The 11,634-nt window shown below is 43.0% G+C and overlaps 1 protein-coding gene across 10 annotated transcripts in view; it reads right to left on the reverse strand.

The window, feature by feature from the left end:
• The window catches only part of GIT2 (GIT ArfGAP 2), a 62,812-nt gene that overhangs the window by 13,259 nt on the left and 37,919 nt on the right, over positions 1-11,634 (reverse strand). For 2 of the 10 annotated variants that reach the window (XM_003789903.3, XM_023513271.1), the window contains exons 13-16: positions 11,039-11,181; positions 8,667-8,816; positions 3,915-4,163; positions 2,261-2,350 (exon numbers count right to left, since the gene is read on the reverse strand). In XM_003789903.3, the coding sequence (XP_003789951.1) occupies positions 2,261-2,350; positions 3,915-4,163; positions 8,667-8,816; positions 11,039-11,181 (632 nt within the window). Of the gene's footprint in view, positions 1-2,260; positions 2,351-3,914; positions 4,164-4,711; positions 5,480-8,666; positions 8,817-11,038; positions 11,182-11,634 lie in introns of those variants that run through there. The other 8 variants (XM_023513274.1, XM_023513275.1, XM_023513272.1 and 5 more) reach the window with 7 other exon arrangements.

Below are 11,634 nucleotides of genomic sequence, written 5' to 3' on the forward strand. Positions count from 1 at the left end.
GTTGGATTCAAACCTGCCACCTTGGGTGTACATGGCTGGCGCCTTAGCCACTTGAGCCACAGGCGCCGAGCCTAGAATATTGTAATAAAAACATTACAGTTCAATTTTAGAACTGCTTATCAAGAATTATTATTATTATTTATTTTTGAGACAGAGTCTCACTATGTTGCCCTTAGTAGAGGGCCGTAGCATCACAGCTCACAGCCACCTCAAATTCCTGGGCTTAAGTGATTCTCTTGCGTCAGGCTCCCAAATAGCTGGGACTACAGGTGCTTGCCACAACACCTGGCTATTATTTTTTTGTTGTCGTAGTTGTTATTGTTGTTGAGCAGGCACAGGCCGGGTTTGAACCCGCCAGCCCTGGTGTATGCAGTTGGCGCCCCAACCACTGAGCTACAGGTGCTGAGCCAAGAATTCTTTTAAATAGATTACTTCAAAAGTTTAGTGAAGAATCTCCAAAAGGCCAGGCATAATGGTACACACCTATAGTCCCAGCTACTCGAGGCTAAGGTAGATGGACTGCTTAAGGCCAGGAGTTCAAGGCTGCAGTGAGTTATGATTGTACCTATGACCAGCCACTGCTGTAGTGAGAATCTAAGACCCCTGTCTCTTTAAAAAAAAAAAAAATACTAAAAGGACCTTGGTGAGCCATAGGACTCTGGCAGTGGGGAAGAAGGATTATTCATCATTCCTAGACTTCTAGGTATAGATGGAATGGGCAAAGGCACAGTGTAAATTCTACCCATCTGTAAAGGTGATCTCTTACCCACAGACACTTTCCTTATACTATGCTTCCATTAAAAAAAAAAAAAAATTAACTGAGCCAGCCTTAGAATGCCCGTCTTTCTGTGGCTTTCTCTTGTTGCAATCATGTACTCTTCATGCATGAAAGTACTTTTGTTATTGATGATGCCTTTGGGAGCAGGGACTGTACCGCCTAGGTCCTTAGGACCTTTTCACTGACTGGGTGAAAGGCTGGGTGTGGAGGAAGTATTTAATAAATACTTCCTATCCGGCTACTCTGAAAGGAATTTACCTGTGTTCATGCACTGCTATTGAGAATGTAAACTACACACCATAGGCTGGGTCTGACCAGCTGATACAAGTGAATAGCTTTCTGTTAACAGCTGCCTTGCATGCCTCCAATGCCACTAGGTATTATTAACAATTCTGACTCAGGGCTCGGCGCCTATAGCTCAACCGGCTAAGGCGCCAGCCACGTACACCTAAGGTGGCGGGTTCGTATCCCCAGCCCGGACCCGCCAAACAACGATGGCTGCAAACAAAAAATAGCCGGGCGTTGTGGCGGGTGCCTGTGGTCCCAGCTACTTGGGAGGCGGAGGCAAGAGACTCGCTTGAGCCCAGGAGTTGGAGGTTGCTGTGAGCTGTAATGCCACGGCACTCTACCCAGGGGGACAGCTTGAGGCTCTGTCTCAAAAAAACAAAACAAAACAAACAATTCTGACTCAGGATGCAGGGACTGTAAAACCTTGGTTTGTCAAGCATGGTGCTGATATAAAATGTGTCACAGGTTAAATAAAGGTGGGGCATGGTGGCTCACACCTATAATCTTAGCTATTTGGGAGGCTGAAGCAGGAGGATTAGGTGAGGTCAGGCACCTGGGCAACACAATGAGATACCATCTTTAAAAAAATTTTTCTAAAAACTAGCCAGGCATAGTGGTGTCAGCCTGTAGTAGCTACTCAGGAGGCTGATGTAGGAGATCACTTAAGTCCAGGAATTTGAGGTTATAGTGAGCTACAATTGTGCCATTATAATCTAGCCTGGGCAGCAGAGACCCTGTCTCAAAAACCAAACAAACAAAGCAAAAAAGAAAACTAAACTAAACAAAAAAGGCATGAGATTTTAGTGCTTCAGCTAGTTCATATTTAGAACCATTTTTTATGATAACTGTAGCTCTGAACTAAATTTAACTACCCTGTCAGAATATTTAACCAGCAGCCAGCTTATTTTCTGATAGTTTAAAAAGACAGTACACTCAGAATGAATACTTATAGGGGTGATTTGCAAACTTTGTTAAATATGATGTGAAAATGAGCAATGTGGGGTTAGACAAAAGAGAGGCCGCCTCTTTACCGGTGTGCGTGCACCCCACACAGTGCTGTGAGAAACCAGGAGAGCAGTACTTCCTCATGCAGAATGGAAGGAGGTTGGTTAGCAAGGGACAGGAGGGCCCAAGCACAAAGCCCCACAGCACTGCCCCTCCTCCAGAGAGCAGACCATTCAGAGTGTACTTAACCCTTCGGGTGCTTTCATCCCTCGACCAGGAAAGTGTGGAGGGGAAGGAAGGCAGAGATGAAGAGGAGGTCACAAGCGCACTCCTCCCGATCTGGAAGGGGAAAGAGAAACATACTCGGGGAAAATACAAAACAAACCAAAACCCCTATCATCTCACTGGTTTTGGTAAAAGAATCCTAGAAAATAACTTACTATATGTGAGGGGAGTGTTGAAATCTCAGTGACAGCTGGGGACAGGCCCCCAGAAATGTTTAAATCCTTAGTGAAACATCTATCAGAAATACATGTTGAATTTAACAGGCCTACTTTTTTTCCATAAGGGAAAAGATAACACCCAGCATAATTTGCCAAATTGACCAATAGTTTTCTAAATGGGCAGCCTAACGTGAACATTTTTTTTTAAAATTAGGATTGACAATTATGAAAAGAGAAACTATACAAATGATCCTTATATTCTAAATTTTTCTAAAATAAAAAAGTACACTGTATAAAAACAAAGGTTTCTTGTCCTAGACTGTTTTCAGCTATATAAAAGGAAGATTCTTAATTTAACTCAATGGCTATCTTATTACAACAAACATATCAAGTCAATTGCCTTAGAATGTTAAACCCCAACAACTTAAAAAACAAGTTGAGACAATGGACTTCCAATTAAAATATAACACTGTGATTTTACTATATTAAACTTTGACAAAATTAAAGTAGGATTTAATATATTAGATCATATCCTTTACTTCGCATTTACCTTGTCAAAAATTTTTTGAAACTCCCATAAAATTTGACTAAATAACTTTATACATTTCAACAGATACTAATATTCTCTGAAAAAATATCCCATAAAGTTTAAAATATCTAACATTTTGTCAAAACATGATTTTTATCATACATTAATCCAGAAAAAAACATAATATTTGAGAACATCACAACACAATATTTATCCCATTGCAGAGTAACAGTTAGACCCCTGCTGCAGAATATAATCTTTGGAATTCATCGTTTGTCAGACTGATGTAGAACGTGACATTTCCTTTTTATGAAATGACAAGACGTGCTTCCTCCACAAAGGGGAAGAGGAGGATGCAGAAGCTGCCCCAGCAGACACACTGAGCGCACGTGGACAGGCTGCAGAGGCCTGGAGCCTTTCAGACCTGCCTGTTTGCTGACTCAAGGAGCAAGGCCACCTGCTCAAGTAGGACCAGCTGAAAGTCACCTTGGATTCTAAGGGCTCCAGTTCATAAAGGGGCACATCCCTGTCTACCTTGAAGAAGATGACACTTCCTTCTACTAGTGACCTTGATAATTTGTTATTGTTTTTAGGAGTGAGGGAGGATGGAAGAAAGCTTTCCCAGAAAAACTGCCAATACTGGCTGGGTGGGAAATACATAATGACTAGGGGGGAGAAAAAGGGGAGTGGGAATCAATAAGAGCCAGAATCCCCAATTTCGCTAAAAAAACTTTTCAGTGGATGGCCCTGTGTGCTTGTGGGAATATCGCAAGCATCTGTGGACATGTTAATACAGCAAACACGATGGCAACTCTCTTAGCCCAATTTGGCAAGGCAGAGGTGTGGGAATCTGCAGGTTCAGAGGATGGGACAGAGGAGTCAGGCTGCACAGAGAATTGAACAGCGACAGTGCCAGAGGTGCGTTACTTACGTGTGCGGGGAAGGGCTGGAGCCTTGTCCTGCTCTCTTCAGGGCGGCTGGCTTCTCCCATTGGGAGATATGCTTTCTGACCTGATCCCGTCTCGTACATGGACATGGGCCTACTGCCTCGGGCAGACGGACGTCGCTTTAAGGAAGAGTGGTTGGAAGTGTCTGTGTACTCAGAACCAGTTTGCACCTGATATATATTGGTTGTGGCCTGTTTCCTGAGGTTCGAATTTTCACTCTGGAGTGTTTGAAGCTGAAAGACATGTTTGGCAGTGGGACTGTGTTTCCTTATAGCAAGCAGAAAAAGCAAACACCAAGTAAATGAATACAACTACCAGATTTAAACACAAGGACAATAACAGCTAGCTAGGTCGAAAGTGAAAAGCAACTACAAACAAGAACTCTTCCTTCTGGAATGAGTGAATCACAATCAACTCACCTCATCACACACACAAATAGTTTAATTTCTGAACGTGGAAAGTTGTAGTTTGGACTTTTAAAAAACAAAATGTCTAATCACTTAAAAAATTTGTCATGGTGGGGCTGGGAATCGTTTGGAGGCAAGTTGTACTCTGAATTATTCTAAGGCTCAAGCAAGAGCTTGAGATCATTAAAACACCACTTAGGTAACCTGCTTTTCAAATGAGCCCTGAGCAATTTGCAAATGCCAAAAATGACAGCAGACACCATGGAAGCAGCACAAAGATGACTAGAGTTGCTTTGCAAAGCAAGAAAGACAGTGAAGTTTAGCTTATGAAAAACCAGGTCAGCTATCGCTTTCCAAAAAGCCAACAAGAAAAATTATGATCAACAAGTTTTTTATTACATAATACTCTTGATATTCCAAACAATTCAGCACTTAAAAAAATAGAGGGAACCAAATCATGGAAGTCTGCTATATTAACATATCACGAAGAGCCCTGGAAACTTATGAAACTCTATTAACATCTTCACAAGAACGCTCCGCGTGGCATGTCTGCTTCCCTTCGGTGATGGATCATCTTTCAGCCAGGGCTGGAATATTTGGCCTTTCTCTCCTTTGGCTCTGTCACCCAAAAAACACGACCGTGGTGGTATCAGCTTTGAACATCTACTCTGTCTGGCACCACCCATTTTAGTTATAGACTGTCACTCGGAGGCCCTGAATGCTCTTTCCATTCCTCACATGCAGGCAGCTTCATGGTGTTTGATGAATTAAGAGTTAAGGGATCAGCAAGGAATTGTGTTACTCTTTAGCATCTGGCATTTTAAACACAATTAGCTGTGTCCACTCTGCACAGCGTCCTTCCCTTCTGGTGCTCCTTCATCTTCCATGACATTTTACAAGCTGGGTGTGGTGTGCGTTCAGCTGTCTACTCTTTGACAGAGATTGTAAAATCTGACGGAATTCCCCACCAGTGCCAAGGTTTAAATCCACAAGCAACTGCACCAGAAGATCATTACTTTCTCAATAGCAAACCCATTCAATGTTGGGAGTTACTTTCAATTTTTATTTAGAAAGCACCGATCTGTGAAAAATACACCAATAGTAGTTGGTCCTCTTCATTAATTAGCATCTTTTCCAAGTAACTGTTAAATGCGAAAGATCAGATACAAATCATGCTACTTGGTCAATTTTCTAAATAGAAAAACAACTTTACCTAACTTTGAAATAAAATCAATACATCTTTACTAAGAAGACAAATTGTGCATACTTTATATGAATAGCGCCAAAACTTGTGTGAAAGTGTGATTTGCAGCCTCTTCCTCAGAAAGACCACTCATTCTCAGTTTCTGTGCAGGGAGAGCCATTATGGAATGATAGATTGCTCTTACACCACAAAGGCTGTCAGGGCATAACTCATATCTGCAATTCTCTTTCCTGAGAAAGAACAGCTGCAAAGCACAAAGCAGTCACTGAAAATTCCTACATTCTAGGAGTCAGACAGGCATGAGGGGCCTGTCAAAACTATTTTGTAGGGAACCCCCAGCTTAGACTGAAATGGTCAAAGTCCAAAGAATGAGGAGCTGTACTGATATATGTCCCTCAGTGGGGGACTGGTGCATCTGGTCACGTGACTGTCCATGGAAAAAGCCTCTGTTATAGGCTTTAAGGTCTTGAAATCTGAAACTATCCTAACACTTCTCATGCCTCTAAAACATCCATCCTGGATTTCATCTGAATATATTTTCATGAGCACAAGTTCCTGTCTTTATATTTTTTTTTAATTTTAATACTTTGTATTTAGAGAGATGTCCTTGGATAAATTTTAATGATGTTTATCTTAATAAGAACCAGGCCACATAGTTTTTGTTTGGAAGGAGTTTAACAGGAAATATAAAGCTACAGATAATTCAACAGTTTCTGAAATCAAAAGCATTTCTAAAAATTGAAGGGATAATCAATTAGCAACGGCAATTTCACTCTGCATTTCTTGTTTGTTTGTTTTTTTGGGAGACTGAGTCTCACTTGGTCACCCCTGGTAGAGTGACATGGTGTCTTAGCTTACAACAACCTCAAACTCTTGGGTTCAAGTGATCCTCTTGCTTCAGCCTCCCAAGTAGCTGGGACTACAGGTGCCTGCCACAATGCCTGCCTATTTTTTAGAGATGGGGTCTCGCTCTGGCTCAGGCTGGCCTCAAACTTGTGAGCTCAGGCAATTTAAGTGCTGGAATTACAGGCGTAAGCCACCACAACTGGCCCCACTCTGCATTTCTTAAAGAAGCTCAAGACATTTGCTTTCTCTGGTGAGTTCTACAAATATCGAAAGGAGCATCATAGGATAAAAAAATGTGATGTGCAGCAGATTGGTATACAATGTCAAAATCAGCATGTTTCAGAAAAAGTCACTTCAACAAAGTCATTAGTCCAATTAATAGGACAAATTATAATCCATTAAATAAAATACATTTCAGAAAAGGCAGAGGAAGCACAAATCCTATTTGTTATATCAAGGGGCTCGAGGTGGGTTAGGAGGCACAGAGCAAGTGTCTGTTTGTTTAAAGCTGACTAATCTTCAAGTTTTTAAAGCTTGACTAATTCTTGTCTCTTTCTACTACAGGTTTTTTTTTTGAGACAAAGCCTCAAACTTTGAGTGCTGTGACATCACAGCTCACAGCAACCTCTAACTCCTGGGCTTAAGCGATTCTCTTGCCTCAGCCTCCCAAGTAGCTGGGACCACAGGCGCCCATCACAACGCCTGGCTAGTTTTTGGTTGTAGTTGTTGTCATTGTTGTTTGGCAGGCCTGGGCTGGATTTGAACCCGCCAGCTCTGGTGTATGTGGCTGGCACCTTAGCTGCTTGAGCTATAGGCACCAAGCCAAGATAGAGACATTTTTTTTTTTTTTTGAGACGGAGCCTCAAGCTATCCCCCTGGGTAGAGTGCCATGGCATCACGCTCACAGCAACCTCCAACTCCTGGGCTCAAGCGAGTCTCCTGCCTCCGCCTCCCAAGTAGCTGGGACCACAGGCACCCGCCACAACGCCTGGCCTTTTTTGGTTGCAGCCATCATTGTTGTTTGGCAGGCCCGGGCTGGGGATTTGAACCTGCCACCTTAGGTGTATGTGGCTGGCGCCTTAGCCGCTTGAGTCACAGGCGCCCAGCCGATAGAGACATTTTTAAAAAAGATTTCAAAAAAGATCTAGCACTTAACACCAAAAGAATTCTACAGCAAGCTCCACAGAAGGTGCACAGCAATTTACTTCCTGGAGAGTAGAGGAGCATGGGCCCCTTTTTAGTTCTTTGGCCTTTCTTTAGAAAGCAGCATGGAAAAGGATCTAGCCACAAATGAAAGGCACCATGTCCTCAGGTCTTGAAAATGATCTGGAAACACTACTCCTTAGATAAAAGCACAGGGACACAATTTATATATTTTCTGTTTAAGTGTACAAAATCTCATTTTTGAAGAGAACTGAATGATGGGAGCAATACCCACAAAGTCAAGGGCAAAATCTGGAATTTTTCAACTTCCTTTTCTTAGCCTTCTTACAAAGAGTTACATACATACTCTCCTTTCGTGGTTTATACCTTGCTACTATTAGTTATATTCCTTTCAGGGATTAATATATTGATACTGTTCTGATTCTCTCTAAAGGTAACGAATAAGAAAACGCTGAACAAATGGGATTGTTCTTTACTGATGTGCAGTTCCCTCCTAGTATAAACTAACTGTTTTCTCTTATTTACTGAGAACCTACTCTCTGAGCCAGGCCCTGCTCTAGGCTCTGAGGATGCCACAGATAAGTAGCAAGAAGCCGTGAAAAATAAGACAGGACTGTGGGATAGGGCTGCCTGGGCAGAGGTGGGTAATAATGCAGAGTCAGAGTGAATAGGGGAATTACCCCCTGCATGGTGTGGGGTGGGGTTTGAAAGCTAATAAAACACACACACCTGTCCAGGGCTTTGGATTGCTCTGTCTCCACAATGTGATTATCCTTCAGAAGTAGCAATGGGAAGAATCACATCCAGGTTCCCAGGAAGCACAGAACAGTGCAATGATTACTACAACTGATATAAACAGTTGATATAAACTTAACAAATAGGTTGTCAGATTTTTCCTACTTTGGGAATTTAACTCTGGATATATTTCTAATCACAGCTATTTTATTTCAAATATCCAAATACATACTGCTTCCAAAAAGACAACTTGGCCCAAAAATTTCTAGGTCTGTTAAAACAACTGTTTTTCTTCCCTCTGGCCACCAGCACATGCCTGGGGTTCTCCCTCATACTATGGGATTAAAGAGTCAACCGTCCTGCATTTATTAACATGTTACCTTTTTCTGCATAATTCTCAGCTCGTCACTCAAGTTGTTATTCACCTTCATTAGCTGTTGTATCTTGGCCTCAGAAGCCACTAGGGCGTTTTTGACCTCCAAAAATTCCTGCACAGTGACTGGTCCATCTGATAAATCTGAATCTAGGCTCTAAAAATAAATTGGGGAAAATGTTCACAATCTGAGATGATGATAACATTAAAGACTAACAGCTAAAGAATTTTAAATTCTGACCATGCCAGCTGAATCGCAAAGTTAAACCAAATCAAGGCCTCTGAGATTAATGTAAAACTCAACATAAAACTAGGGTCACTAAGCAATATTTTAATAATTTAAGAGTCAATGTTTTCTAATGGAACGGACAGTTGGGGAGGGGGTATAAATCTGCACTGACAGTGACTGATGACTGTCTAAGGAGGTTTGTCCTATCTTGTAAGCCTTTCTCTTGTTCATTCGTTTTTCTTTTCCTTCATTCTTTCATTAATTCATTCATCCCAACATTTTTCTTGAACATTAGGCAGTATTCTAGATGTTTGGGATGGATCCGAAAAAGAGACAAAGATTCCTGCTTCCATGGTGTTTACATCCCAGCAGCAATAGAAGGAAAAAATAAAAATAAGTAAATACACAGTATGATTGAAGATGATTAGTGCTGTGGAAAAAGGTAAGCCGGAGCAGGGTACTGGGGTGAGGGGATGAAGCAGGGGTAAAGGTAGGCTGCATGTTGATTAGGAGCTGGGGTGAGCATGAGTAGGTGAGAGGTGAGGGGATCGGTCAGACAGGTGTGAAGGAAGACCATCCCAGCAGCAGCAGAGCTCATCTAGAGAGAGCAGGTGTGCAGGGTGGCCAGAGGCCCAGGAGGCAAGACAGTGGTGAAAGATCCTGGAATGACCTTGGCTTTCACTCAGGGAATAGGCCAGCTTCCAGGGTATTAGGGCAGGGGTATCCCCTGCATCTGCCAATGGCACCACCACTTTCACAATCATGTGAGCTGGAAAACTTTAGACACATATTCTAGAAATCTATCTTCCCACTTTAACCCTCCAACTTACTGCCAAGACTTTTCTCATCTACCTTCTCATTCATTCACTCTCATGTATGTGCTGAGCACCAATGTAGGCTAGTCCCAGCCCAGGGCCTGCTGCTCTCTCCCCTGGCTCATACTCTGGTGCCAAGTTCTCCTTCCCACCTGGGCCTTCCTAGTCCAGGCCCTGCAGTGGCCTGTGTCTGCTCCTGTTTGGACTTCTTCAGGAGTACCTTCACTGGGTTCCCACTGTCTGACCTACCAGAACAGTCCTCCCCCACATGGCTCTGGCCTTTGCCCTTCTGCCTGGCCTAGATCCTCCTGGGCTCTGCACAGCTGGTGAGGCCTAGGCTCTTCAGTCTGGTATCACATTCCCCTACTGAAGTGCTGAGTCTCACTCCATTTAGGCGCTGGTCTCACTGTCTACCTACACTGCCCTTCCCTGCTTCCTCCATAGGCCATTCCCATGTATCCTAAGGCACACCCTAGGAGCCATCCCATTGACATAGCCTCTGCTGATGCTCCTCAGCAACAAGCCCTCTCTATTCTTACTCCCTCAGCTTCTGGCCGGGCTCCGTATGACACATATATATCACTTTGTGCCTTCTCTTGTAGTTATCTCTCTCCTAGGCAGTGACTCCTCATGGGAAAGGGACTAGGCCTCATTCAGCAGAGCATTATCCAGAGAAGTCACCCAGTGAACATTTGTTTAATGAATAAAGCTCACCAGTCACTTCTCACAAGTTTTATAAAGTCATGACTGTGGTAGGACTGTGATTCAGGGACAAAGGATCCCTATTTCAAATCCATTAACCTTGTTTCACCTGTGTCTGGTCCAAGCTAGTAGTGAATCCGACCACAGCACCTTTTGTACAGCTAACCCTTGAGTGACTGACAGATAAGGCAATTTTTTAGGAGAAAGTTTTTTTTTTTTTTTTTTGGTAGAGACAGAGTCTTACTTTATTGTCCTCACAGGAGAGTGCCATGGTGTCACACAGCTCACAGCAACTTCCAACTCCTAGGCTTAGGCAATTCTCTTGCCTTAGCCTCCCGAGTAACTGGGACTATAGGCGCCTGCCACAACACCCAGCTATTTTTTGTTGCAGTTCAGCCAGGGCCGGGTTTGAACCTGCCACCCTAGGTATATGGCGCTGGTGCCCTACTCACTGAGCCATAGGTGCCACCCATTCTTTTTTTTTTTTCCAGTTTTTGGCCAAGGCTGGGTTTGAACCCACCACCTCTGGTATATGGGGCCGGCACCCTACTCCTTGAGCCACAGGCGCTACCCAGGAGAAAGATTTTTAAAAGAAGCACAGTTTGCCCTCCGGTGTGAAATGTGTCCTCTCACCTTCTGCCGGTTTGCTTTGCTTGTGGTGGTTTCTAAATCTGTGTCTTCATCCGAGGCCACGCTGTCATAGTCTGGCTGGTCGTTGTCTTGACTCTCAACACTGTGTTGGTTACTGACTGTTTTCAGTATAAGCTCCACATTGTCTATCAATAGAAGCAAATTACTTTAGGCTTAAAACATCTTTTTTTCTTTCAAAAAACTATTAGAAGAACTTGGTTTTTGTTTCCTAACAGAGAAATAGCAATATTATTTTCATACCAATACGGAGTAACAAAAGAAGTTTTCAACCAGACAGTTGCAGGATTCTGATCTACCTGCCGAACATGGCATATTAAGGAAATGGCTTAGGAAAGAGCAGCTCAGATTAAGCAGGCAGGCTTCCACAAGTACAGCATAGCTCATATCACAAAGATAATGTTGTAACTGATTAGATTAAACTATAAATTGATTAACACCTGTAATTTCCTTGTAAGGCAATGTCAAGTCAAAACAGAAAGCAGGCTCGGTGCCTGTGGCTCAAGCGGCTAAGGCGCCAGCCACATACACCTAAGGTGGCGGGTTCGAATCCCCCGCCCGGGTCCGCCAAACAACAATGA

Source organism: Otolemur garnettii, unplaced genomic scaffold (assembly GCF_000181295.1).
Source record: "Otolemur garnettii isolate 467f Iridium unplaced genomic scaffold, OtoGar3 scaffold00038, whole genome shotgun sequence".
In the NCBI taxonomy this organism is placed as follows: domain Eukaryota; kingdom Metazoa; phylum Chordata; class Mammalia; order Primates; family Galagidae; genus Otolemur; species Otolemur garnettii.